Raw genomic sequence first — 27,931 nt, 5'->3', positions numbered from 1 at the left:
TTTCTGGTAACAGAATATATTTGAAAAATGTGTAAATAGTAAAATAAAAGGTAACATGAAAATATAAGGTAGCACAAATTAAAAGTCTATTTCTTCTTTTCTTTTATACTTCTTCGTCTTTTTAAACAGCAGGTTCTGAAATAAAGCAAGATGCAAAGTTAATTATACATTTTGTTATAGCAGCAACTAACTACCAATTAATCTTTAATTAAAAACAAGCAATAAAATTAAGTTGAGGTTAATATTAAGAACATTGATACATGAACATCTATATGTTTCTGAAAGACATTGAAAATCAATTATATCATTTTATAAACAGTTAAATTTTCCTTTCTCACCTAACTGGTTTAGATAAAAGAAACTATAAGTTTTTCAATTTTATTGTATTTAAGGGTAAAGAAAATCAAAAGATACATCCTAATCCCAGATAAATTAATTGTATTTCAATCTTCATAAAGGAGTAATATCGATCCTTGTGGATTGTTAAATTTTTTTTATATATTTTTGTGTGTATGACAAAGATTAGTAAGCATTCTTTCATTCTTTAAACAAGAATGTGTCCATATAGTACACTGATGCCCCATTTACATTATCATTTTTTCTGTTCAGTGTACCGTGAAATTAGGATCAAAACCCTAATTAAAATTAGAAAAAAACATATTGAGAACATGTGTCCTAGGTTTCTAGTTGATTACACTTTAACTTCAACAAAAACTACCTTGATCATAGACTTCAACCTGTAGTGAGACAGACTGGACAGACAAATAAATTAAGGGATGCAAAGCCCAAAAAACATATGCCCCTAGGTGGGACATAAAAATGTATGAAATGTTATAGTTTGTCTTTTTGAAATTTTTGTATGCCTTAGATGTTGTAATAAGACTCTAATCATGCATGTCATGTTCAAATTCCCTTCTTTTTAATAGTTTTAATATATATATTTTTATATTAGTTTGTTTGAATAACATTTGTTGCTTACAAATAAATTAAATCACTTTGTAATAAAATAAAATTATATAATTCATTTAACCAAAAAATTTGGGTTTATTTTTCAATTTTTTAATTTGATATTATGTCTTAAAAAAAAAAGTAGTCACAGGAAGTAAGTCAGGCTCCGACTACAACAAATGTAGAAATCATTTTAACGGTACATGATTCAACTTGATTGTTCCCTTGCATGCAAACATTTAAATATCATTAACACAAGTGTCAGACTGACACACAGTGGTTCAGAAGGTCATCAGACAGAAGTCAAATAATAAATGTACACTTATCCTCTGTAATTAGAAATTTTTATACACTGTATTGCATATATCATGTTAAATTGACAAATGACTAGTAAAAGTCAAAATTACTTGGGAATCACTGCATAGACAAAGAAAGAAATGGATGGAAGGACACAGAGAATATAGTCAGACTGACAGACAAGGTGAATTCTAAATTTATACCACCAATATGTAAATGAGTGGTGATATTTTTTGATTGATTCATCTCACTTTTTCTAATCAATAAATATAAATATACTTTATAATATAATACCTTGTCTTCTCTTGGTTCTTCTTGAGTCCAATTCCTGGAGTACTTTCCACTTTTCAGGATCATTTATAACCTGGATCTCACCAAAGTAATCCTTAAATTTTCCCCAAAAGTCAAGAAAAAATTCCACCTCATCTGACCCGTTTGTGTTTAATTTGTGCTTGTTGAGAAATGACCTCTAAAATAAAAACAAATAAAACAGTTACTTGTATTACAATTAACTAACTTAGGAATCATGTACTCTTCTTACACGCCTATAATATATTTAAATAACCTATGGAAAACTTGTAAACAATTCCAAGTCTTTCTAGGTGATTATGTTATGTTGTAAACTTCTTTTACTACAAAAGTATACAAATATAGCCTTTGTGAGGATTATACAGTATGAGGATAAAGACAATAGTTTGTATGGTTCTCTTAATTGGACAATATAACCTTATAATTCTTATAAATTATATGATTTGTATACCATCATAACCTTCACTTCTAATCATGTGTGGTACAAATGCATGCAGGGATCCCATGATTTTTCAGCAAATTGAGATTAAAAATAAACTAGAGGATCTAAGGGCCTGTGTCGCTCACCTTGGTCTATGTAAATATTAAACAAAGGACGCAGATGGATTCATGACAAAATTGTGTTTTGGTGATAGTGATGTGTTTGTACATCTTTCTTCATTGAACATTCTTGCTGCTTACAATTATTTCTATCGGTAAATGAACTTGGCCCAGTAATTTTAGTGGAAAATGTTAGTAAAAATTTACAAATTTTATGAAAATTGTTAAAAATTGACTATAAAGGACAATAACTCCTTAAGGGGTCAATTGACCATTTTGGTCATGTTGACTTATTTTAGGTCTTACTTTGCTGTACATTATTGCTGTTTACACTTTATCTCTATCTATAATAATATTCAAGAAACGGCAAAATTTCCTTAAAATAATAAATTCAGGGGCAGCAACCTAACAACGAATTGGCTGGTCCATCTGAAAATTTCAGGGCAGATAGATCTTCACCTTATAAATAATTTGAAAGCCTTCAGATTTGCTCTAAATGCTTTGGTTTTTGAGTTATAAGCCAAAATCTGCATTTTACCCTTATGTTCTATTTTTAGCCATGGCGGCCGTCTTGGTTGGTGGGTCGGGTCACGCCACACATTTTTTAAACTAGATACCCCAAAGATGATTGTGGCCAAATTTGGATTAATTTGGCTCAGTAGATTCAGAGGAGAAGATTTTTGTAAAAGATATATAAGATTTACGAAAAATGGTTAAAAATTGACTTGAAAGGGCAATAACTCCTAAAGGGGTCAACTGACCATTTTGGTCATGTTGACCTATTTGTAAATCTTACTTTGCTGAACATTATTACTGTTTACAGTTTATCTCTATCTATAATAATATTCAAGATAATAACAAAAAACAGCAAATATTCCTTAAAATTACCTAATTCAGGGGCAGCAACTCAACAACGGGTTGTCCTATTCATCTGAAAATTTCAGGACTGATAGATCTTGACCTAATAAACATTTTACCTCAGGTCAGATTTGCTCTAAATGCTTTGGTTTTTGAGTTATAAGCCAAAAACTGCATTTTACCCCTATGTTCTATTTTAAGCCATGGCGGCCATCTTGGTTGGTTTGGCGGGTCACTCCACACATTTTGTAAACTAGATACACCAATGATGATTGTGGCCAAGTTTGGTTTAATTTGGCCCAGTAGTTTCAGAGGAGAAGATTTTTGTAAAAGTTAACAACGACGGACGACAACAACGGAAGACGATGCCAGACGCCAACTGATGAGGACCAGGTGAGCTAATAAAAAGGAGTTGTTTCTAATTAGAAAATATCAAACATTAATGGAATTTAGAAAGTCAATTGAGGGTGGGGGTTCAGGGGGAACTCCTTAGTTGCACCTTGTCAATTAGTGTTCATTTGCTGGTAATTATAGTAACCATTATACCACAAACAAGAATGTGTCCAAAGTACACAAATGCCCCACTTGCATTATCATCTTCCATGTTCAACAGACCGTGAAATTGGGTAAAAAATCTAATTTGACCTTAAAAGTAAAAAGATCAACCAATAGAAAACATGTGTACTAAGTTTCAAGTTGATTGGACTTTTAACTTCATCAAAACTACCTTGACCAAAAACTTTAACCTAAAGTGGGACAAACAGACGAACAGACAAAAGAACAGATGAACCAAACAGACGAACGGACAAACGAATGGACGTATGGACGCACAGACCAGAAAACATAATGCTTCTCTATTATCTCTATTATCTTGGTGGAGCATAAAAATGTTTATTAAAATTGGGAATATTAGGCTTAAGGATTTATAAGGATTAATCAACAATTTTACTGCAGGTTATTGATGTGTTAACCGGGGCTCTCACTCACAAAGTTAGTATAAAAGTTCTTCAGACTTATATTCAGTTTGCGATAATTAATCGCCCCTGTTTGCAGGTCAATAAACCTCTAGAAAAAATGTGTTTAATCCTATGATAAATACTGACCTCAGCCAAAGGCTACAATTATTATATTATTTATCAACTAATTTGCATGATCAATGTTCACCTGTTTTCTGCGTTTTGGTCAGGTTTCTGTCTATTTAAAGTGACATATTCCCCATTTCCATTCTCAATTTCAAATTTTTCAATGTATTCCAGTAAAAGGAATGTTATGAAATTTAATCTCATGAAAGTGATGTTATAAATGAATAACAGTTTGAATAACAAAAAGTTATAAAGGATGTTATGAGTATTTGGAAATAAAATAAAATCTTGAATTGATACTTAAAGTGCCAGTCTGCCTAAGAATAAGGCAGTGGTGAAAACATGACCAAAAAACCTACCCAATTTGACATTAATTTCAGTTACTAATATGTAGTTATGCACAAAAATAACATTCATTTCCGTTTTCTGTTCTGGTAATAGAAGATACAATTTGGTAGAAATACACACGAGATTAACAAATAAGGGGAGATAACTCTGTAATTTGCCATAATTCTAACCAATTTTCTAATCGAGTTATTTGATATACCAGACACATCAAAACGAAAGACTAATAATTATTAACACAGGATTATGGTTAGTATTAAATAGCATGATTAGCTTTTAACCTAAATTGCCTGATTCTTACAAAGACTGGCTCTTAAGTCTGAAGATCATTAGTTAATTAAGATTATATATTTCTAAAAATACCAAATCATACTTTTTTGCATCAACATGATCAATATAATATATAGCAAATGTTACTTAAAATATTAACTTACTAATAGCAGGCTCAGTTGCCTTCTTTTGGGGGCCAACACATCAGATGAATTACAGAATGGGCCAAGGAACACTTTACTGAACTCATCTAGTTCCATGGCCTGTACATCTTTTCCTGATTTTATGTCAAGAGAAATCTAAAATGTATAACTTTAATTTCAGTAATTAGTACCAGTAATTAAGAATAAGACAAGTGTTACTTAATGTATTTGAAAAATTTAATATGTCCATTAATTTTTAGATAAATGCAAATCAGTCCTATTTTAAACTGAGTTTTACTGTGTATATTGCTGTCACATGTTTCTTTATTTTAATTACATTGGCTGGAAGTATAGGGGAGGTTAAGTTCTCACAAAATATGTTTAACCACACTTGTTATTTGTCAGGAGCCTCTAGCCTTTGTTAGTCTTGTATGTTTCTGAAGCATTAGTGTAATCAATCCCGTTTCAAAATAACTAGACTAAGATCAATCATTCCTGGTATACAAGCACTAGTGTATTCTTGGTTTGAAAAAAACTATATACTGTGAATATTACTCCGAAGAAAACACTATTTTACTTTCTCCCTTTCTAAGTTAAATCAACAATGCAAGTTTACCAAGAAAAAATTGAATAATTAAATCTGGTCTTTGTATGTGTGATTGACAATGAGACAATTCTCCATCAAAGTCATAATGACAGGTTGGGAACAACCTCTTAATGTTATAAATATCCCTTTTAATGAGGGGTTATCATGTTTATAATATGTTATTTTGTAAAAAACACTTTTTAGTACAATAAGGAGGACCACAAAATTTCGGGTTGCAGTAGGGTCTAAGACAATAAAAAATGGCTGCCATTTCCATGGAAACGGAACAATTGTAAAAAATTCCAGTTTTTGGTTTTGGTGAATAATTTGGAGATGCTTAAACTTAGAATCATCATCTTTTAGTACAACTAGAACACACCCGCGAAATCGCGGGCATATACAGCTTGTAAACTGTTGTAGGATGATTTTTGTAAAAGAAATTATGACTGGAGAATTTAAGGTATCAAAAGCCCTCTCCCTTTGTTCCAAAGTCCGTTATGTGCTTCCTTTCTGTTAAATTCAATTATTTTTCGTGTTTCTGGCCTTATACCACAATTATTCTTCCCCTTTGCTACAATGCATTTTTTGGTAAAAGTCAAATTAAATTAAAAATTTGCACCGCTTCAAACATGAAATAAATGAAACTTGAATGTGTATGATAGTGTTACAAAATCAACCATGTCAATTTCAGCATGCGTGTTAAGTGAATGTCAAGTATGAAGCGTAGGATAACTACACTTCTGTTTCAAATTTGACAATGTTTTGTTATTTGTTTTTACTGTTGAAATTAGTTGTTATGTTAATATAGATAATTATTCACCTTGAGCGATGTATTATTGTTGACCATTCGAGATTCTTTTTTTGCGAACTTCCGTCTTCAGCGTAATGTGTGATTTTGATATTACTACGCGGGCCTCAAGGGATTACAAATCGAAAATAAATGCTAAATATGTTAGTTTTTGTGTCTTTCAAAACACAAACAATATACAGAATTAATTGCAGGATAAGGACAATAACTGTTTAGTGTCTTTAAATATCAGCTGTATATGTACTCGGCTCGAAACAGGTGTAGTAGCTCGCTAAAAGCTCGCATACACCTTGTTTCCTAGCCTCGTACAAATACAGCTGTTTTTTTTAAAGACACTAAACAGTTATTGTCTATAATATAATCGTAGTTTACAGGTGGATTAACTCGAAAACATAATTGTCTCTAAGGAGGTATAATAGTTGTGGTTTTTGCAATCTAAAAACCATGATATATGGAGAACACTCTGATTGGCTTATATATTTTTAATTTTTTGTAATCTATCATACGATTGGTTGTTCTTGTGCATGTTTAAAACCGGAAGTCTTAAGAAACAATATCCGGACACCTATTTTGTCGTTTTTTCTCCCAAAATAACTTAATATGAATAATCATAAGAATGGATGACAAATGCGACTATGCATATTACCTAAAGAACACAGAGACATGATGATTAATTTATTGTGGAAGGAAGAGAAGCGACACACAAAATGAGGTCTTCTCGTTTAATAGTATAGAAGATGTAGCTGCCAGCCATATATTGGTTTTGATGATTTTGGCAATGTATAGGTATTTCCGCTGTTATATTTCAGAGCACTCCAACTTAGGATTAATTGGTTTCACAGATACATGTATGTACAGTGTGGTGGGGTGCTAATAGGTTTAAAATTGTTATATACAGGTTTATAAATCTTACTTTTCTCCTTAATTGGTTTCTGTAATCTGTAAATTTGGATGCAGACCACTGCACCACCATCTTAAAGGCATGACCTTGGCCTTTGAAACCTTCTTTATCTAGGTGTGATTTTACTTCATTCTAAAATAGATTGACAAGATAATATATTATATGAATGACTTTTAAATGTAAAAAAACAAAATGCACATAATCTGAAACTCAAACTACAACTGTAAAGCATTGAAACTTAGTAAATTTACAAGCATGCAGTGACTATATGAGTCAACAAATGGTCAAGTTTGACATTTAAACCTGAGTCAAACTACGATTTAACCTCAAACTAATTGCAACAGAAAATGTTTTAGTTCTAATCTATAGCATAATGCCATAAATTAATAAACACAGAAAAAAGTCTCATAAAATCTAACTTGAGGAAAACTCCAAATCAGCATTTTTTATTTTCCTAGGGAAATTAAACACTGAAAAGGGAGATAACTCTGCAAAAAAATTTAGTCTTTCTGTTTTGTTCAGTTTTTGCTTGATTTTTTGAAATTTATGTAAAGTATGATACTGTGATGGGGTAATAAGTTAAATATATAATCTTCTGATCATGAAATGTACAAAACCAAAGTATTATGGGTATTTTTATTTTTTTGTGCATGTTACATTGCAAATTTGAAGCTTTGTGACCATTTAAACTAGAGGCTCTCAAGAGCCTGTGTCGCTCACCTTGGTTTATGTGCATATTAAACAATGTACACAGATAAATTCATAACAAAATTGTCAGGATAGCCTTGTGCAATATGTAACCTTATTAAACCAATCATTTTCTCTACATCTTAGAACTTACTTTGAAACCTATGTCTGAAGTGGTATTCAACCATGGGTTGGCACTAAACTTCTCCCGAAGGTAAGTATTAAGTTTCTTCTGGAAATAAACAAAATTGATTTCATGATTTGATTAAGAACTTTTTTTTATATTTGAAGGGAACAAGAGGATAAAAGGTACCAAATAATAAGTATAATTAACCCTCTCCTACATTAATTTTTTTTTCTCTGCATACTTGATTCGCATAGGATTCTTGTAATAAAATGCTGAAAATATGCTTAAAAGTCAGTAATATAAGCAGCATATATGTAACTGTCTTTGGATATCTTTAAAAAAAAAATTAGAATGGAAACAGCCTCAGGGAATGTGTTAGTGTCACTACATTGATGTGAATACCTCACTTGGCCTTTAATTGGGCCAAATAAGCTAAACAAAAATATACATGATATTCTGCAAAAATTATTTTAGAACTGCATAAAACAAGAATGTGTCCATAGTACACGGATGCCCCACTCGCACTATCATTTTCTATGTTCAGTAGACCGTGAAATTGGGGTCAAAACTTTAATTTTGAATTAAAATTAGAAAGATCATATCATAGGAAACATGTGTACTAAGTTTCAAGTTGATTGGACTTTAACTTCATCAAAAACTACCATGACCAAAAACTTTAACCTGAACTTCACACTATCATTTTCTATGTTCAGTGGACCATAAAATTGGGGTCAAAACTATAATTTGGCATTAAAATTAGAAAGATCATATCATGGGGAACATGTGTCCTAAGTTTCAAGTTGATTGGACTTCAACTTCTTTAAAAACTACCTTGACCAAAAACTTTAACCTGAAGCGAAAGGACGAACGGACGCACAGACGGACGAACCGAGGCACAGACCAGAAAACATAATGCCCCTCTACTATCATAGGTGGGGCATAAAAATACCTTAAATGAGCATTCCTCCATTAGGAAGCTCTGTCCTTTCTGCTCTGACTGCCTCTTCAGGTACAGCACATCAGCTGATAGTTCTTGCAGAATCTTTTCCATTTTGACTAGCTTGTTCACTTAAAAAAATTGTATAATGATTAATATTCTTAGCCAATTTAATTAATTTTTCTCATTACCTTTTGTTTCAATTGTAAAAATCAAGTAAAATTCTCAACACTTTTTCAGATATAATCATTCTTCATTAAACTTCATAGTTTTTTACCTTAGACTATGATTCAGTCAACTTAAAAAAAATTATTCACATCTATATGTCCTTGATTGACCTAAAACAGGGCTAAAATTGTATAACAATAAATGATATGTTACTTAGAGTGAAATTAATTTTATTGAGAAAATAATTTAAATTCCTCAAGTCCAATTATTTTAATGGCAGGCTTCTGTAAGAAATTTGGTTATTTGCTTAAAGTGTAATAAAATTAAATGAATAAAATGCTGTTTTAACCCTAAATTAGAGAACCCATTATTTATCAAGAACACATGTTGAGTGTGAGATACCTCCTTGATTATAAGTTAATGGTTAAATTCTTTAACTTTTATATAAACAGCAATCAAACGATATGTACCAATATGTAAAACCAACATTTTTTTTTTGCAGTCGTATAAAAATTATTGAACTGTTACAATTAATAATTGAAACTTAGTTAGATTACTTTATTTATAGAGTATGCACTTACAAATTTCTTTGGATCCAGCACTAGCCCCTGCTGGGTTTTCTGGCGGTGCAAACAAATCCTGGGAGTGGTCTTGCTCATCTCCAGGTACTGCAACAGGCACATTTTCCTGTGAATCCTGTATAAAAATAAATATACATGATAAGTTGATGGGATACTTTTAAAAATGTTAAAGGCACTAGTTCCTGTAAAAATGTACGCTATTGTTCAGAATTAACCCCCCCCCCCCCCCAAAGTGGTATAAGAGAGGTTGGGACATTGACTAACCTATAAAGGGGGTGGGTTCCAGTCATACTTCAGTGATTCCCTATGTAATCAAACAAATTTTTCTAACATAAGAGGGATGCCCCTCCCCTGAAACCACCTATATGGCCCTTTGGATACTATGAAAGATGCTTTTATTTATGAGCATTTATTTGAACTGAAAGATGCTTTTATTTATGGGCATTAAATTGAACTAAAGTCCGTCAGATGATAGTAGTAATACTAATATATATATAGTGAAGAAAAAAAAATCTTTGTAGATTTAAAGAAGATATTTATAATAATGTCTATATCATGTTTATTAAATTTATCAAACTTATTTCATCTGTGAATTATGTGGTGTAAACTGGTATAGATCATAAAATATTTCAATGTGTATCAGGAATCTACCAAATTCTTAAAATGCAGCAAAATTCATTTCTTTTTGTACTCTCAAGCCGGCAATTTAAGGCGAACTGAAAAGTATCATTATTTCTTTACCCATATTATGATAATATACCTACCTCTAACGCACTCATGCTCTTTTTCTTCTGTTTTTGTATGTTTGACTGATTTCACTGTGATGTGTATTAAAATAAATTTTGACAGAACTGTGTAACTTTGTAATAGTCGTCTGCTAAATGACGTCACGTCGGAAGCGTCGGTAAGAGCGCAACAAAAGCTGAAGCGGAAACGTAAACGTGATGTTTATCAAAATCTAAAGTCAATCGAAAGTATATAATTGTTGTGCAGTTATTTTAACAAAATAAAATAAATAAATATAGTAAACGATTTAGATACGTACAATGTTCTTATTGTTGAAATAAAGAGGGATACTTCCGTGTAACCGTTTCCCGTTTTTAGTTTGACCCGTATGACAATCGGAATGTTTTTGGGCTTGACTCACCTCAATTCAACAACCCTAGAGTGCTACCGAGTGAATGATTGTTTACTGCGTAACTATCAGTTGATTACTATGTCAGTATGTACATCTGCGACTGCTGTAATTTTAAAACAACGCGACTGTTTAATTATCAGAGACACCTGAGCAGAGCTACACACGAGCGGCAAGTGTTTTTAACTCTAGAGAACAATTACTCTTTCTCACCTGGATCTATTGAACCCCCTTCGGATTTCGTGTCGACAGCCTTCTCCGGCAGTGAAGAAGACATATTTATACAAGAAAACCATGAAACACTAGATGAAAATGAAAACAGAATTAGCGAGACAGATCAATCTGACAATGATTTCCAGGAAAACCACCAAACAGCAGATGAAAATGAAAACTGTAATACTAATAGTAATAGCGAGACAGGCCCATCTGACAAAGCCCCAACATGGTATCCTTTCTCATCCAAAGCTGAAATGTTGCTGTACATCTTTATGAATTCTACAACACATCCAGTTGTAAGTTTGTCATTTTATGATTTTATTTAATATAAGAGGTTTAAAATGGTATTGGGTCTGTTCTCCCTAATTACAAAATGTACATGTTCGCCCCGGTAGGTCTTTTCACCACCGCACACCGTACCGCCGAACACCCCAAAAGTTCATTATTTTGTCTTTTATCGTTATCAATGTGAATTAAATATAATATTCAAGTTATTAATTCAACAAATTAGAAGATTAAAAGTCCAAATATCTACAGAATACAGTCTTATAACACCCCATTTTTTTTAACTCCGCTAACCCTCATGCACAAATATACTTTAAAATTTTTTCTTTTTCTAACTCTTCTATAAAATAGTTGTACCAATAATAATAAAAGAGAAAAATATCAAAATCTAACCAATGAACAGAGATCCAGGATACTTGAACTTATCATTACTTATTATGAATATATATTTGAATTTTATCATACACAATGTAATCCGGAAAGTGATGAATCCGGAGACGTTTTAGCTTATATTGATTTTCGATTTCAACATAAAAATGATGCTCATAAAAATCGAAAAATTGATTAAATTATATGTAATTTAATTTATTTTATCGTTTTATTGTATAATACATGTACATGTATCAAAGTTTTTCTCAGTGGTTGGTGGTTTTTAAGGTGTTCTGTGGTGTGCGGTGGTGTTCGGTGGTGAAAAGACCCACCCTGTTCGCCCTGGGACCTGTTCGCCCTGGGACCTGTTCACCCTCAGTTTGTTCGCCCATAGGCATAGAGTCTGTTCATCCTACAAAATGTACTTAAAAATATTTTAAAATATTCAGGGCAATGCAGTTTAAAAAATTTATTTAGATTATTATTTCTAGGGTATATATTCTTGAAATTTATTGAAATTAACATAATGTGACTAGACAACAATTAGAAAAAATAAAAATCAGGGAGAAGGACCCTCACAGTGTGAACAAGAATCAGGGCCAATATAGGTACAAGGGCGGACAAGAAACAGGTCGAACAGACCTGGATTCAGTTTAAATTATGTTTTCAACAGCTGATTAATTTTTGTTAAAAAAAAAATTGATCTTACTTTAAAGAGTTTGGGATTTAAATTTGTTCTCATACATATGTATCAATTAATTCGCAAATGGATAAAATACAGGTAAGAAATCAATACAGTGGAATAAGGTTTTAAAGAACTGTGTTAATTATAAGTTGACATTTATTGTCAGACTACATTGTACATTTAATGTAACCAACCATTTTGTAAACATATGCAAAATTTGGATTTGACAAAAATTCAAGAATCAGAATACATATTTCCAACATGTCAAATTATTCTTTTTTAAGTATATAGGACAGGATCTTTATGTTTTATATTTCTATTAAAAAAAAGAATACATATTTTTATTATCAGTCAGTTCATACAGATTGGTAAAGTCATTGATTAAAAAGCTTAAGGTTAAAAAAATTTTCTTCACTAAATGTTATAATTTCCAGGTTTAATTCACATTTTATGACATTAAATTATAAACCTAAAGCATTTAGAGTAAAATCTGACATGGGATAATAATGCTCATTTAATAAATCAAGATCTATCAGCCCTAAAATTTTAAGAGGAATCAAACAACTCATTATGGGTTGCTGCCACTTAATTGCATTGTATAAATTGTAAGGAAATTATTCAGTTTTGGTCCATATCTAGAATATTATTATAGATAAAGAGAAATTGTGAACAGCATAAGTTTTCAGCATAGTCGAGAACTAATATATTAGTGAATATGACCATAATTGTCAATTGACTCCTTAAGGAGTTATTTTCCTTTAATGACACTATTGCACATTGTGTTCAATCATATTTGCTTTATTTTACAAGGTTCCAAAATATTTGACATAATTTTATATAATAAGCATTGAAATTAATTAAACTGTAATTTCATTTTCAGAGTGATGAAATAGTGAAGTATATCATTTTTATGATGGGAGAACTGAATGTGACAGATGTCCCAACTCTGCAGAGTTTGAAAAATAAAAAAATTGGAGACTTCAGCTGGAAAGATTTTGTGACAAAAGTGAGGGTTCTATTAATTATAATACATTATACATGATATAAAAAAGTGGGTTATGTATTCAGAAAAAAAGTGAAATAAATTGGTGGTATCACCATGACTTATAAAATAAATAAATTGATACTTGCATGTCAGAAATTTACACATTTACAGAAACCTGAATTAAGAGCTCTTTGAAAGGAAGCATTAAATATAGAAAGAAAAGAAAAAGTTGCAACTATAAAAACCATTTATCATCCTCTATGTTAGTTTTGTTTGAAATCTATACAGTATAAGAAAACAACAGTAAGGACTACTATGATGTGTGATAAAAATGAACTGGAGCGTTTTAAATGACTAAAGCCCTTTGTTAACCTTTATTAAAGTCTCAGTGTCAAGCAGTCTACATAAAGCTTGATTATACTAACATCATTTTACTGCAATTTTGTTATACCGGTACATGAAAGTCATTCATAATTTTTTTTACTCTGAAATTTGATTTTATATATTTTATACTTTACAATTTTTTGTAGTCTACAAGTGAAGATGGCATTCCTGTTTGGTCGATGAAACCATCACAGGTCTTAAAGCTCAATATGGCACATCCTAAGATCTCAAAGTCACTCAAAAGGTATACGGTAATCAATTCTTAGATCATTAAGTTATAAAGATTGATCTTGATCACAGAAATTAACAACTACTGACAGCCTTCAACGATGAGCAATGTCAATACAGCATAGTTCATTATAAAAGGCCCAACAATTACAAATTTATGCGAAACAATTCAAAGTAGAAAACTAGTGGCCTAATTTATTATAATGTACAAATAAATGAATGAATAACAAATATGTAACACAGCAACAAACGACAACCAAGGCTTCTGACTTGGGACAGACACATGCATACTAACTGTGGCGTGGTTAAACATGTTATCACATCTTTGTGTCACACACGGTCATGTAACAAATTTTTAGCTAGTTAAAACAAAATTATCCTATTCCTATAATAAGATCACCAAAATTAGATAAAAAGGTGAAATAGGACACACCAATACAAGAAATCTGATAAAAACATAGAGCATATGAAAAGATGATTCCAATTCAATGTTATATACATGTTATGTTATATACATGTATATATTATATTTTGTAGAAGTGCTGATGAAAGTGAAGTTATAAGACATCCTGCCAATGGAAAAAAATGGATTGAAGATCTGAATTTTAACTGCCAAACCCAAGATGGAGAATCTATAATCACAATCCCTTTCAATATGTTTCTGGATGATACAGCCACTCATAAAAGTAGACGCTGGATGCCACTACATTGCATTCAGATGCAACTATCAGGTAATTTATTTAAGTATATTGATGAGTGTTCAAACATATCAATTTAATATTGTGTCAATGACAGTTTCTGCATCAACAACAAAAATGCATATCATCCCTATGTTCTGTACTTTGCAAAGTTAATGTTTACCAATGGACGGATCATAGACACCAGTTGCAGATGGAATTACCGTAGTGCATGAGCTGAAAATCACATTGAAAATAAAAAGAACAGTTGCAATATTATAATGATATTAAAATAGGATTAAACACATTTTTTATAAAGGTTACATGTATGATGTGTTAACATGGTGTTAACATGGTGTTAACAGGGGCAATTATAATCACAATCTGAATAAAAGTCTAAAAGAAATGAGTTTATCCCTTATAATTTTTCAGCCAAACATTTCAAATGTTTGAGAAACATTTTTTGTTTAATGGATACAATATTTACCATCAACAGATTCCAAAAAGCACAATTGGATGCCGTAACTAAGGTTTTCTAAAAACCATAAATGTCTGATAAATGCAACAGAATCTAAAATGATATAGCATCTACCTCAAAAAGTTCATTTTCATTTGCCTTTTCCCAAATTTGAAGAGTACAAATATAGAAAAAATCTTTTATTTGAAATTTTTCCCTCCTGTATCATAATAATGTTAAATAATTCATTTTTTTATTAGGGATTCCAATAGATATGAGACAAAAACAAGAGACAATTCAGTTCTTGGGAGCAACAGAAAAAGCTGACATTATGGATGTTGCAAAGATAATAATAGATGATGTCAAGAGCAATAGGTACATGTATGGTACTTTAGTAAATAAACAAATGTGAAGAAATAAAATGGCAACCGTTTGTAAGAGTATCTTAAAGGTACTTTACAAAACATTGGTAAACCATTAATTTTGTTTAAGGACATGACTTATATTTTTTCTGTCCTTTTTATAGACTTATATGTATAATATAAAAAAGAAGATGTGGTATGATTGCCAATGAGACATGTCACGGAATATAAGTTCTGTCATAATATAAGTACCAAAAGGAAAATATATTCTGGAATATTGTTTCCACAGGAATAAATATTACAGTATATGTTCCTAACGGAATAAATGATATAGAATATATTTGTTCCATCAGGAATAGATATTATGACAATTTTTATAACAAAGTTTCCATTGGAACTTCTGTTAGAGGAACAAATATACGTTGACAGACAACTATCCACAAAAGACCAAAATGACACAAACATTAACAATTATAGGTCACTGTACGGCCTTCAACAATGAAAAAAATATAAAAAAGAAGATGTGGTATGATTGCCAATGAGACAACTATCCACAAAAGACCAAAATTAGACAAAAATTAACAATTATAGGTCACCGTACGACCTTCAACAATGAGCAGAGCCCATACCGCATATAGTCAGCTATAAAAGGCCCCAATAAAGACAATGTTAAACAATTCAAGCGAGAAAACTAACAGCCTTATTTATGTAAAAAAATGAATGAAAAACAAATATGTAACATATAAACAAACGACAAGTATGTCTGAGCCAGTGACAACTCTACAACAGATTTATCCGTTGGATCACCAGCAGTGATGGTGATACATGGCTGTGTACATTATGTATATATATACAACTCTTCTTTAAAACATCAACCCAACAATGTTATATCTATAAATTTGCTTTTGCAAATTTTTGTTCTTCCCTTGCCTGGATTCGAACCCAATCCCAGCGAGGGAAGAACAAAAAATTTGTAAAAGCAAATTTACAGATCTAACGTTGTTGGGTTGATGTTTAGACAAGTATTATATATACATAATGTACACAGCCAATGAATCATATATAAATGAGCCAGTACATATATTTTTATTGTCACTGTGTTGGAAAGATAAAGCAGATACAAAATATGAAGCCTGCTGCTTTTAACACGTTTCTAATTGCTATAATTTAGTATTTTAACAATTGATAATTAAGATATAATACACATCAAATTAATTGATTCACATTCCTCAGTTTTAAAATTTGATTTAGAAATGGAATTGAGACCTTCGATGCAGCCAATAAGAGGAAATGTTTTGTGACAGGAGAAGTTGATTGTATCGTTGCTGATTTTAACATGATGTCATATTGTTGTAATCATCTTGGAGCAACAGCTCAGAAGTACTGTCCAAAATGTTATGTATGTATAACTACACTTTGAAATGAATATTATTCTCAAATGATTTAAATATTGAAAGAAATTAAAACTTTGACAAATGAACCAATGAACAATGAAAATTAGGTCACCATCAATTGACCCCTGCAAGTTTGACATACACACCTAACAGATATTCCTTACACCAAATATAGTTTTACATCCTTTAGTATTTGGAAAAAAAACCAAATCACAAAATAATGACATTGAACAATAAACAATAAAAATAAGGTCAAGGTCAGAGTAAACCTGCCAGACAAATATATACAACTTACAATCATTCCATAAATCAAATATTGTTTTACTATCCCAATATTGGGTTAAAAACTCTATTTGGTATAAAAATTAGAAAGATCATATCAAATAGAACATGTGTACTGAGTTTCCTGTTGATAGGACTTCAACTTCATCAAAAACTACCTTGACCGAAAACTTTAACCTAGCTGCCATTGGAATTACAAACAAATGAACTAACGAATGAAAAATGGATGGACTAACCAATGGGCGCATAGACCAGAATACATAATGCCCTTTACTATCATAGGTGGGGCATAACAATACTTAATCACGGAAAAATGACATTAACCAATGAACCATGAAAATGAAATCAAAGTCAGACTATTACTGGCACACAAACATAAAAGTCGTACAATCATCCCAGACACCAAATATAATTGACTGAATGCTCAAAGTAAAGTTTCCAAAAAATAGACCAAAACTGAACTTTGACAACTGAAGACCAAAAGTAAACTTAGTGACAACTGAACCATGGAATTGAGGTTAAAGTCATGAAAACTGTTGTTTGCACATGTACACTTACCAATCATTCCATACAACTGATCCATGAAATGAGGTCAAGGTCAAACGAAAAGTATCTGACAGGCATAAGTACAGTAGAAGGTATGCACATACCTAATATAAAAATAAGTGGCTGATCCAGGGGGTAGATTGGAACCACTATCCCTTTTTTTATTCAATCAATGCATGTGTATAGGGACATATGTTTGGAACTACCCCTTAATACCTGGATTTGGACCCCCTGTTCTTGAAAATAGATCAGCCCCTGGAAATCATATTACATGGCAAAAAGCTCAATTTATTTTGACTTTAAAATACTTTACTTTATTTTATGTTTTAAGGCTGATGCAGATCACTTTATGTCGCTGTGCCAGAAAAGGACACCAGCAGATACTAAGCTCCAGTTAAACAGACTTAGTTTGAGATCTCTTGAAAAAGATAAAAAGAAATTTAGGAAGAAAAAAGGTGTGAAAGAGCATGACAATGTTATGTGGGATGTATTGGATCCACACAGGTAAATATAAATCAATCAATATCTATTCATTATTAAAATAAATATAGTCCAGTCAATCTAGCATAAATTTGACCCTTACCTGAAAGTAATTGTAACAGAAGTTTTTTAAGTTTTAATCTTTAGCATTATACCCCAAATATACACAGAAAAAAGTCACACAGAATCTGACTTTTGAGGAGATTTGCATTGAAAAGGGAGATAACTCTTGCAAAAAAGGCAGAAATATCAATAAAAATTGATACGAAATTACAACTTTACCGCTTCTATTCACCAGAATGTATTGCTTCTGATATTTTATCGGTCTTTAGAGTAAAACAAACAACTCTAAAGGTGTTTTCATATCTTTTATCAAGCTAAAATCTAGATTTCCTAATTCATTAGTTGACCAATTTTTGAATTTTTCAACATGTCAAGGTAAAGAGTCTCTAATTTAATAAAAAGAGTTCAGCATGTATTCTTCTTTTTGTGGTTTAAAGTTTCTTAAGATAAGTAAGATGCTGAAAAAATATTATACACAGATATAAACAATACCAAATTTTCACATTATTTTTCAAAAATGGTCACAAAGCTTCAAATTTGCAATTTCTTTAATGAAAATGCACAAAAGAAATAAAACTACCCATAACACTACAGTTTTGTACAGTTCATGAGCAGAAGATAATATAATTTAGTCAAAAACAAACTTATAACTCCATCAAAGTATTATACTTTACATAAATTTCAAGAAAATATACCTAAAAAGACAAAAAAAGACTCATTTTTGCGGAGTTATGGGACTTTTTTCTGTGTATATTAAGGGCTCTGGTATGTAAGACATAATTAAATTAGTAACTTATAAACATATTTCCATTACAATTTTAATTGGAAGTGATTGCAGAATGCAGTGTCCTTTTTTATCAGATGCACATTTATGATTTAAAAAGTGGTACTGTTTTTATAAAGGTTTACTTTCCCTGCCTTAAACAATGTGTTTAATTTTTGTTTTGCCAATTAAAACCATACACCAGGAAAACCAGTAAATCAAAATTAATAATATTATATCATTGGAGTTTGTAAATTGATTGTGAACAGATATATCATGTTAAGGAGGGGTATTTTTAAAAAATACCAGTCTAGAGAATGTTAAATTTTGCGACCCGTAAGGCGAGGGAAATTCATTCTCAAGACTAGTAATTTCGCAAATGCCCCTCAAGAATTATAGTATAACTAATTGCCGTATTTGAATATCAAAAAATAAGACAACGCGTGACCGAACGACGCATGGATTAAACGAGTGCGCAGCACGAGTTTAATCCATAGCGGCGTTCGGTCACAAGTTGTCTTATTTTTGATATTCAAATACGGCGATTAGTTATACTTTTTATTACATTGTCAAAAGGCTTTTTTTTTAATGAAATTAATGTAGCAAATGTAACGGACTATATGTTTTTCCTACGCATTTACAATTTGTTTTGATCCGACGTTATCGATGTCTTGACAACGCCTATTGTTGTATGACGTCAGAGAGTGAAATAACCACGTTTATTTCACATGTGAAATTATCGGTTTTTATTTAACTGGGAAATCAATGTAATTTATTGCAACCAATGTAATAACATGCTATATCTGTTTAATTACACCGAATGTTAATGTTCAAAAATGCATTGATGATTGTGACGTTACAACCGTCAAGTCCGATAGAGTATTTTTTGTCTAATTACACCTTATATAAGAATGCCAGCTTTTGATTAGCTGATAGCCAGTGTATTTTTCGCATATTCTAACATTTTTTCCTCATTTCAAACGAATCTGACTGTTTTTCACCACTGCCGGTGAATATGCTTCATATACCATGGTATTTGCCATTTTGGATATTCCTTTTTTACCCTAACGAGCATCTTCCCGTCAATTTTTTTCGGATATGACTTTACATAAAGACAGCACGAATGTGTATTAGTACATGTATTTTCCCGCCGTATATTTTATGATAGTACTTGTCATCAAATACATATTTCCTTTTCCTAGTACAGAGAGTTTAAATAAATTAAAATTTATTCGGTGTAATTAAACAGATATATCATGTTATGAAGGGGTATTTGCAAAAAATACAAGTCTTAATGGGACAAAATTTCCCTTGCCTAGCACCTTGGGAAATTTAAGTCCCTCGACTTGTATTTTTCGCAAATACCCCTCCATAACATGATATATCTGTTCAAAATACCACGGCAGAGAGGGTAAAAAAGGCATATACTTTTTGCAAATACCCCAGTTGCCTTTAAAATGAACAATTTCCATTTGGAAACAGTAAACTAGTGAAAAATACACTGGCTATTAGCCAATCAAAACCCAGGATGCTTCTTATAAAAGAAATATAACATGACTTGTTAATATAAGCAGAACAGTTACTGTTGAATTTCAAATGATCAGAATTATCTATTCTGTTTTTTTAATTTGTTTTATTTTTATTGTTAAAGATCCAGAAGAAATTGAATGAAACATCATTTTGTTCAGAAGATTTGGACCAAATAAGAGAGGATATTAGAGAATATCAGCAACTAATATACCAGTATGCCCCAGAACTAACCAGAAAAGTAAAAGCACATCTTTTGCTACACTTGGTAAGATGATCATTAGATATTGTTACTATTGCTTTAAATACTCTTTTTTGGTTTTGATAACGTTGTAAATGTTACAAAATATTTCAAGGGTGCTCCGCGTCGCCAGGTAAACTAAATTTGCGACAGTAAAACTACCGATGGTCGTCCTTAAAGCTTCAAATACAATACAGTTATCTCTTAACTGACATAGCAATTCTTCAACTACAGTACTGTTACTCTGATTGTAATGAATTTCAAAAAGAAATAATACGATAAAACTTTATAAAATGTCTTTTTTTTTACCAATTAAAAAAATCCTGTGAAACTTCATGAATGATTGTATAGTTGTAATCGAACATTTGTTGATTCAATCATTTCAAAATGGAGGGTCCCTCCTTAGTTACAACTGGTCGATGGTGAATTTGATGTCAATTTTTAGCCAATTTGAATAATTGTTACATACATATTTCATTAGAAACTTGTACAACCCTGGTGACTAGAAATGGAAGAAAAACAAAAATACCATAACCTATTTAAGACACACATATATTAAACACAACATTGGAAGCTTAAGAGTAAAAGAGTGAGCAACATAATCTCAATAAAGAACAAAGGTGGTCTCAAACTAGAAAAAGAAAACAAGTCATCCTCAAAATGTATCATTTGTCATGATCTGTCATGGTATCCACTATATAAAAAAAAAGGATGTGGAAACCGTTTAAGCATAGCTTATTGAAACTTGATTGTGAAAATTAGTTTTTATTTTTGAAATTTTTTCAGGTAGATGATATTGAAAGACATGGCCCTCCAAGTGGTTTCCTTGAGGATGGTTTTGAAAAAAAACATGGAAATATAAGAAACCTTATATTCCAACAGAACCAAAAGGCCAGGAGTCGAGACACTGCCTTCAAGTTTGCACAAAACTTTTTGTGTTTCCATGTGATTACAGGAGGATATTTTGAAAGGAGCAGAATATGGTATGTTGCATTGTTAAACTATATGAATTGAGGTTCATATAACACTGACATTTCAAAAAAAATGTATATATACTTTAGTAAACAATAAGATGTGTTATGATTACCAATAAGACAAGCCTCAAACTATGTTTAAAGTAGTAAATATAAGCAAGTATAGGTGTCAGTTCAGCCTTTGCGGGATTCAAATCCTTCAACTTTGGAACATTGATTTTACAGGACAATAAAAGAAACAATAACATTTAAAACTCTTTTAATATACTCAGTTTAACAGTCCGACATGAAGCATGTAACATATGTTTTGAAGAAGCTTGGCTGATGACTGAGCAAGGTATTTATTTCAAATATTTTAATAGAAATAATCATAACACCTCTTATGTTTGCATATGTTGGTTTGTATACAGTATTATCCCCGGCTTAGAATATATCAATGATTTTGATAGTTTAACGCACGTCATTACAAAACCCATAGCCTTTGGGTGTTGGTAACCCATAACCCCGGATGTTGCTAACCATTATCCCGGTGAACTTCACACAAGTTTTCCTTGATCGCTCCTTCTGAAATGTTGATTTCCTTAGATTATCCATGTTTGTAATTAAATATTTAATTCATTAACGATTTTGTCCTATTATGCCAATCATTTACACTCATTTCATCAAATGCATCACTTGACTGCCACATTTTCAAGGAATGGGACTACTGACCTAGCTATGCAAATGACCCAGGTTGACGTCACACCATCTATGACGTAACTCTCACAACATTGAGCGCCAAATTTGACTCAATTCAGTTTTTCTGTCACCGTATTTAAAACGTCTTTATATTTGACTACCTGTAGGGTTCAATCAAAGGTAGTAAGTACCCTACACCCTGTAAAAAATATGTAAAATTTCCGTATTTCAATAAAACTTTTTTAGATAATGAAAAAAAAACGTTGTTTTCACGTTATACTTTGTACCCTAATTTCCTTAAACTCGCCCGATTCGGATTAAGACAGGGGATAAATTCTGAGTCTGCTCTAAGTATATTTTATCGAGAAATTTAGCAGTCACAGTGTTGTTTACAAAGCTATAGAACCACATCATATTAGAATTTTCAACTTTTTGGGACAGGGCCATTCATGTCACTTTGACACATCTAGTTTATAATTTTCAGGACACAAGCATCTACCAAAGTACTTGAATCTGGAGAAAAAGGTCCTATACTGAAATTTCTTGGTATAACACAAGAAAAAACCAAAATACCAGGAAGAATTTCGCTTCTGAAAAGAGATGGAAATGGACATCCAATCATTGAGAATGAAAAGCAAGATGCGTTGTTACGCATGTCCCTCCAAATTGCATCAATAGTTGATAACAATGATTACACAATTGAAAGAGGGACTGGTGTATGTGCTCAGAATGGTGATCTAATACATGCTGGTGACTGGGTGAAATACAGAAATATAAATAGTGATGTAAGTGAAATAATTAAAATATGTATTTACATTTAGTTACACAGTGTCTAATTAAACAGTTATCTTATTTAGTTTTTTAGGGATATAATGAAACTCTTTTCAATATGCTGTTAACATATATATATTGAAATTTAAAATAAATATGAATAATTATATATATATAAAATTACAAAATGCTAAGAAAAATGTTCTTTTATTGACTAATAAGTATATAGAGAAAACTAAACATAGTTTGGAAACGTTGTGGGACAAGCATGTTGTTATTCAGCTATTCTGTGATGTTGATATCCCCTTACCCCTGTAAAGATTTAATAATATTATCAGATTATTACATGGCATTTTTCATATCACATGTATTATCAGCCCTAGGTTCAATATCAGCCCAAGAGCTGCATGGCTCGAGGGCTGACATTGACCGAGGGCTGATAATACAGGCAATATGAAAAATGACATGCTATGATCTTTTTATCATATGCTTCAACAGAAGAGAAAAATAACAGATTTATATATTGATCCTTTTACGTGGTTCCCGAAAAGAAGTTGAAAGAGTAAAAAGTACACTGACGTCGGACCCAAAATTTGATACATTCAATATGAAATGTTTCTATCATATGCCTCACCAGAGAAAAAAAAACCACACATTTTATATGGACGAATCGACAAAAAAATAATTCAACAATATACATAATGAACATTGTTTGGAATAGACAATTTTTTAAAGTAACTTTCTAAATTATGTTTCAGAAAAACTTAAAAAATGCATTTATTTAATATATTTTTTTTTTAATTTAATTTTATTATTTTACACAAAGAAGTATATCAACCTCAGACTTCGTATATTTTAACAAATTGATTCGTTTAGGGATAGTCACATGTTAAACTATATTTTCGAAGTTAGAGAAAAACGGCGGATAGCAAAAAGCATATTGCACAGAGCATATTGCACAGAGCATATTGCACGGTTATTTTTAGAATATCTTAAACCTGATTTACTTTGTGACGTCATGTAATGAATTTCAGGATATCACTAAACATTTTGAAACAAATTATATCTGTGATCGATTATTTGTCGAAAAATATCTTTAATTAGATTTCAAATACATGTCAAACAAACAAAAAAAGTAAATTAAATAACAACTTATATGTCGTTATTGTCAAGGAGAGAATATGATATCTATAACATTCAAACAAAATCAAATGATGATTTTGATACAAATATGCATAATATGGTCTGAAATTAATAATATAACAAATATAGCCTTTGTATGAGGTCAATACAGGATATATCGACCCAAAGAAGTATATCGACCTCGGACTTCGTCCTCAGTCAATATACTTCTTTCAGGTCAATATATCCTTGTATCGACCTCATACAAAGGCTATATTTGTATAGTATCGACCTCATACAAAGGTTATATTTGTATATTATTACATTGTCAATATTTATATGGGTTCATATACTCTATCAAGGTATCCTTTTAATTGTTTGATGTTCCAGAATACTTTGCTACAGTTATGCTTATGATGATAGCACATAATATAGAATTACACACATTTTTATGCCCTATCTACACCTATGATAGTAGAGGGGCATTATTTGTTCTGGTCTGTGCGTCTGTTTGTCTGTCTGTCCCGATTCAGCTTAAAGTTATTTGTCAAGGTATTTTTTTTATGAAGTTGAAGTCCAATTAACTTGAAACTTGCACATGTTCCTTATGATATGATCTGTCTAATTTTAAAGCCAAATCAGATTTTTTATCCCAATTTCACGGTCCTTTGAACAAAGAAAATGATAGTGGGAGTGGGGCATCAAGTCTTAAGGACTACCTAAGTAGTTCAGGCAGAATGGTTTAATGGTTTATCAAAGTGTAAACTAAGGAAAGTAAATCTAATGAAACAATCACATTCAAATATTTTTTGGTATGCAAATTAAATTAGAATTATAATTAGATTATATAAATGTATTTTTCAGATCTGCTATGGTATTTTCAAAGAAGCTATGAAGATCTGTCCTAAAAGAGGATCTGTGAAATTAATAGCTTTGGTATTGAAATGTACCATTACTGGTGATAAGGTTGTGCAGTGTCCTGTTTTGAGACTTTCAAATCTTAAAGAATATGTGCCTACCCTCCAAATATTATCTAACAGTCAAGTTATACACAGCTGTCATGAAGCTAGATGCAAAGTTATCGAGGGATTGATCACAGAAAAAATTGAACAGGAAAACATTGTCAGAAGAACAGTCACCTTTAACCATAAACTTCAGTGTCAAACCTATTTATTGAATGTATTTAAATTTTAAGACAATAATGTATATGTTGTGTATAAGTTGTAAGTTTGTACAAATTGTAATTTGTACAGGTTTTTTGTACAAGTTATAAGTTGTTTGACACATACCTTCTAGAATCAGGTGATACAGATTTATCTTCTTAAATGTACATGTTTATCTTTTAAATTCAAATTTATAAAAGCCAACATAACATTTGGTTATATACTCCTTGTACTCAAACTGGAAATATAAATATCTGAATGGTTTAAATTCTAATAATGTTTTTTTGTATCAATGCTCAGTATTATGCCTAGTTATGAAAATACTGTATGCTTGCATCATCCATATGTGTGGATCTATTTATAAAATACAATTGGTACAAACATTAAAACTTTTGTACACAACATATATATATGCAAACAAATCTGTATAACTAATATTACCTAAAAAAAAAATTCATAGCATCATTTATCAATTGTGATTTTGGTAAGTTCTTAACCAACACCTTTTTTAAAGAACAGAAAGGAACTTCATTAAACCCAAAGGTTTATGTAATTCTTCTGCTAGAAAAATATATTAAACCTTAATAAACATTTGTTCTGTAATTTGTCACTTAGATATTTGGTATTTGATATCCAACTGTTAATGCACCTTTGAAATTCCCCCTGCGTAACCGATACTTTTCTTTGTAGGAGTTATCTCCCAGAACACTATTTTCATTGTAACTGCATCTCCTCTGTAACCATAAAAGGAAGCATCTAATTCATTTTATAAAATTGCTCGTTATATCCTTCGTATGATTTGTCCTTATTTGACCAAAGCGATATGATAACTCCATATGAGAGTTATTTCCCCTTATGCATTTGATATAAGAGATATGCATTTCTATCTTGTAAACTTTCAGTATTTAATAGAGACCCAAGATTTTTTAATTTTAGGCTCTTGATCCAAAAATAATAAAAATTAAGTCAATGTCAGAGGTCAAAGTCATATTTAAAATTTATGATTAAGAAATAATTCATAGCAGCCATATCATATTTTGTGTTTGTATGTGTGTTTGGGGCTTTGTTTTTTACCACATTTTTGTTTTTGCATTGCAATGCAAGCTACTTGACCCTGGAAAAGCCAACATGAATTGAAGTGGTGTAAACCAAAAGTGGCTATTTTTTTGTACTTAATAAATTTAAAAGTACAATGTATATTGAACCATATATTTTTGAAGTCAGTCACTGTGTACAAAAATCCATCATTTGACGCTGGATATAATATTTCAGACTAGATTTTCATAATTCTTGATCAAAATTGATCTTCATGGGTGGACAGACTTTCAATTGTTCAGATTTAATTATTTTTTTACATTTCTTTATTATACCCCCGCTTTGAAAAAAAGGGGGGTATACTGTTTAACCTCTGTCTGTCTGTCAGTCTGTCCTTCCGTCCGTCCGTCCGTTTGTCCGTCCGTCCGTCCGTCAGTCAGTCCGTCCCATGAATATTTTTCGTTTTCAGATTGATCACTTGACAACTTCCTGTTTACCGAACACTTGTATGATTTTACACATGATAGCCAAGTTGATAATTTTCGTCACATTTTTCTCAGGAACTACAATACAAGGATTTCTGAAATTTGGTTTCAGGGTTTATCTAAGTCAGCTATACCGTGTGATGCGTTTTCAGATTCATCACTCGACAACTTCCTGTTTACCGAACACTTGCATATTTTTACACTATTAATATTATCCACTTGCGGCGGGGGTATCATCAGTGAGCAGTAGCTCGCAGTTTCACTTGTTTGGATTAAGCAATTCTTTGTAAAAATATCAAAAAGGCTTCCATTTGTAATTTTGAGGTATGATAATGTAACTATGAAGTTGTATTTGGATATAAAGTTTTTGACCCTGTTTTCAGTTATTCTTTGAGGTATGATAATGTAACTATGAAGTTGTATTTGGATATAAAGTTTTTGACCCTGTTTTCAGTTATTCTTGTATCATAATCAGGCTTACCCCAGTACCAGTCTTGCAATTTCTACAAAATTGTAATTTAAATGACGGTACACTTATTTATGTGAGGAATCAATTAAGAACAAGTTTTTTTTATCATTTTATTTCAATTAAAAAACACTCTTCATCCAATTTTTTGGATTTGGGCATAACAAATTTGTTACTAGAATATCTTTTACCTGTGATTATCATATTTGTTAGATTAGGCTGTCATTACATGTTCATATTGATCTCAGGGATTGATAAATAATTTGTCATATCATATCAGAAACTTTGCTGTTTATATCTAATTTGTTATTTGCTGATACAATTTCCTATGCATTTTTGATAGATTTGAGTTTGGATTCAGGAATTATTCATTATAAACCTAGAGAGTTCACTATAATTTGGTTTTACTGTATCTGATTCATTGATAGATATATAAAATTGCAATATTTTTTATTAGGTGGCATCACCTATAGTAAGAATTTAACAGGAAGATCATGTTTTCTGACACATCAAACACTTAGTGAAGATCTCTAAAATTTTCAGTGACATGTTATATATGTCGTGTACAAGT

At 31.2% G+C, this 27,931-nt stretch overlaps 2 protein-coding genes across 2 annotated transcripts; one reads left to right on the top strand and one right to left on the bottom strand.

Moving 5' to 3' along the window:
- Positions 1–10,760, bottom strand: LOC143049682 (uncharacterized). The gene is made up of 8 exons (XM_076223340.1): positions 10,352–10,760; positions 9,588–9,702; positions 8,851–8,969; positions 7,929–8,006; positions 7,100–7,219; positions 4,814–4,948; positions 1,540–1,714; positions 1–135 (listed from the first exon to the last, which is right to left on the bottom strand). Exons 1-8 carry the CDS (start codon positions 10,364–10,366, stop codon positions 122–124), a joined length of 771 nt encoding a protein of 256 aa, XP_076079455.1. The 5' UTR covers positions 10,367–10,760; the 3' UTR covers positions 1–121.
- LOC143048831 (uncharacterized) lies at positions 10,739–27,912 on the top strand. Its single transcript, XM_076222700.1, has 11 exons — positions 10,739–11,234; positions 13,158–13,283; positions 13,793–13,890; positions 14,412–14,605; positions 15,269–15,383; positions 16,622–16,769; positions 17,924–18,096; positions 20,540–20,693; positions 21,453–21,649; positions 22,803–23,103; positions 25,076–27,912. Exons 1-11 carry the CDS (start codon positions 10,812–10,814, stop codon positions 25,403–25,405), a joined length of 2,259 nt encoding a protein of 752 aa, XP_076078815.1. The 5' UTR covers positions 10,739–10,811; the 3' UTR covers positions 25,406–27,912.
- Positions 27,913–27,931: the final 19 nt, after the last annotated feature.

Source organism: Mytilus galloprovincialis, chromosome 10 (assembly GCF_965363235.1).
Source record: "Mytilus galloprovincialis chromosome 10, xbMytGall1.hap1.1, whole genome shotgun sequence".
NCBI lineage: Eukaryota > Metazoa > Mollusca > Bivalvia > Mytilida > Mytilidae > Mytilus > Mytilus galloprovincialis.
Note: the sequence above shows the minus strand (reverse complement) of the source record. Positions and strands in the feature narration are given on the sequence as shown.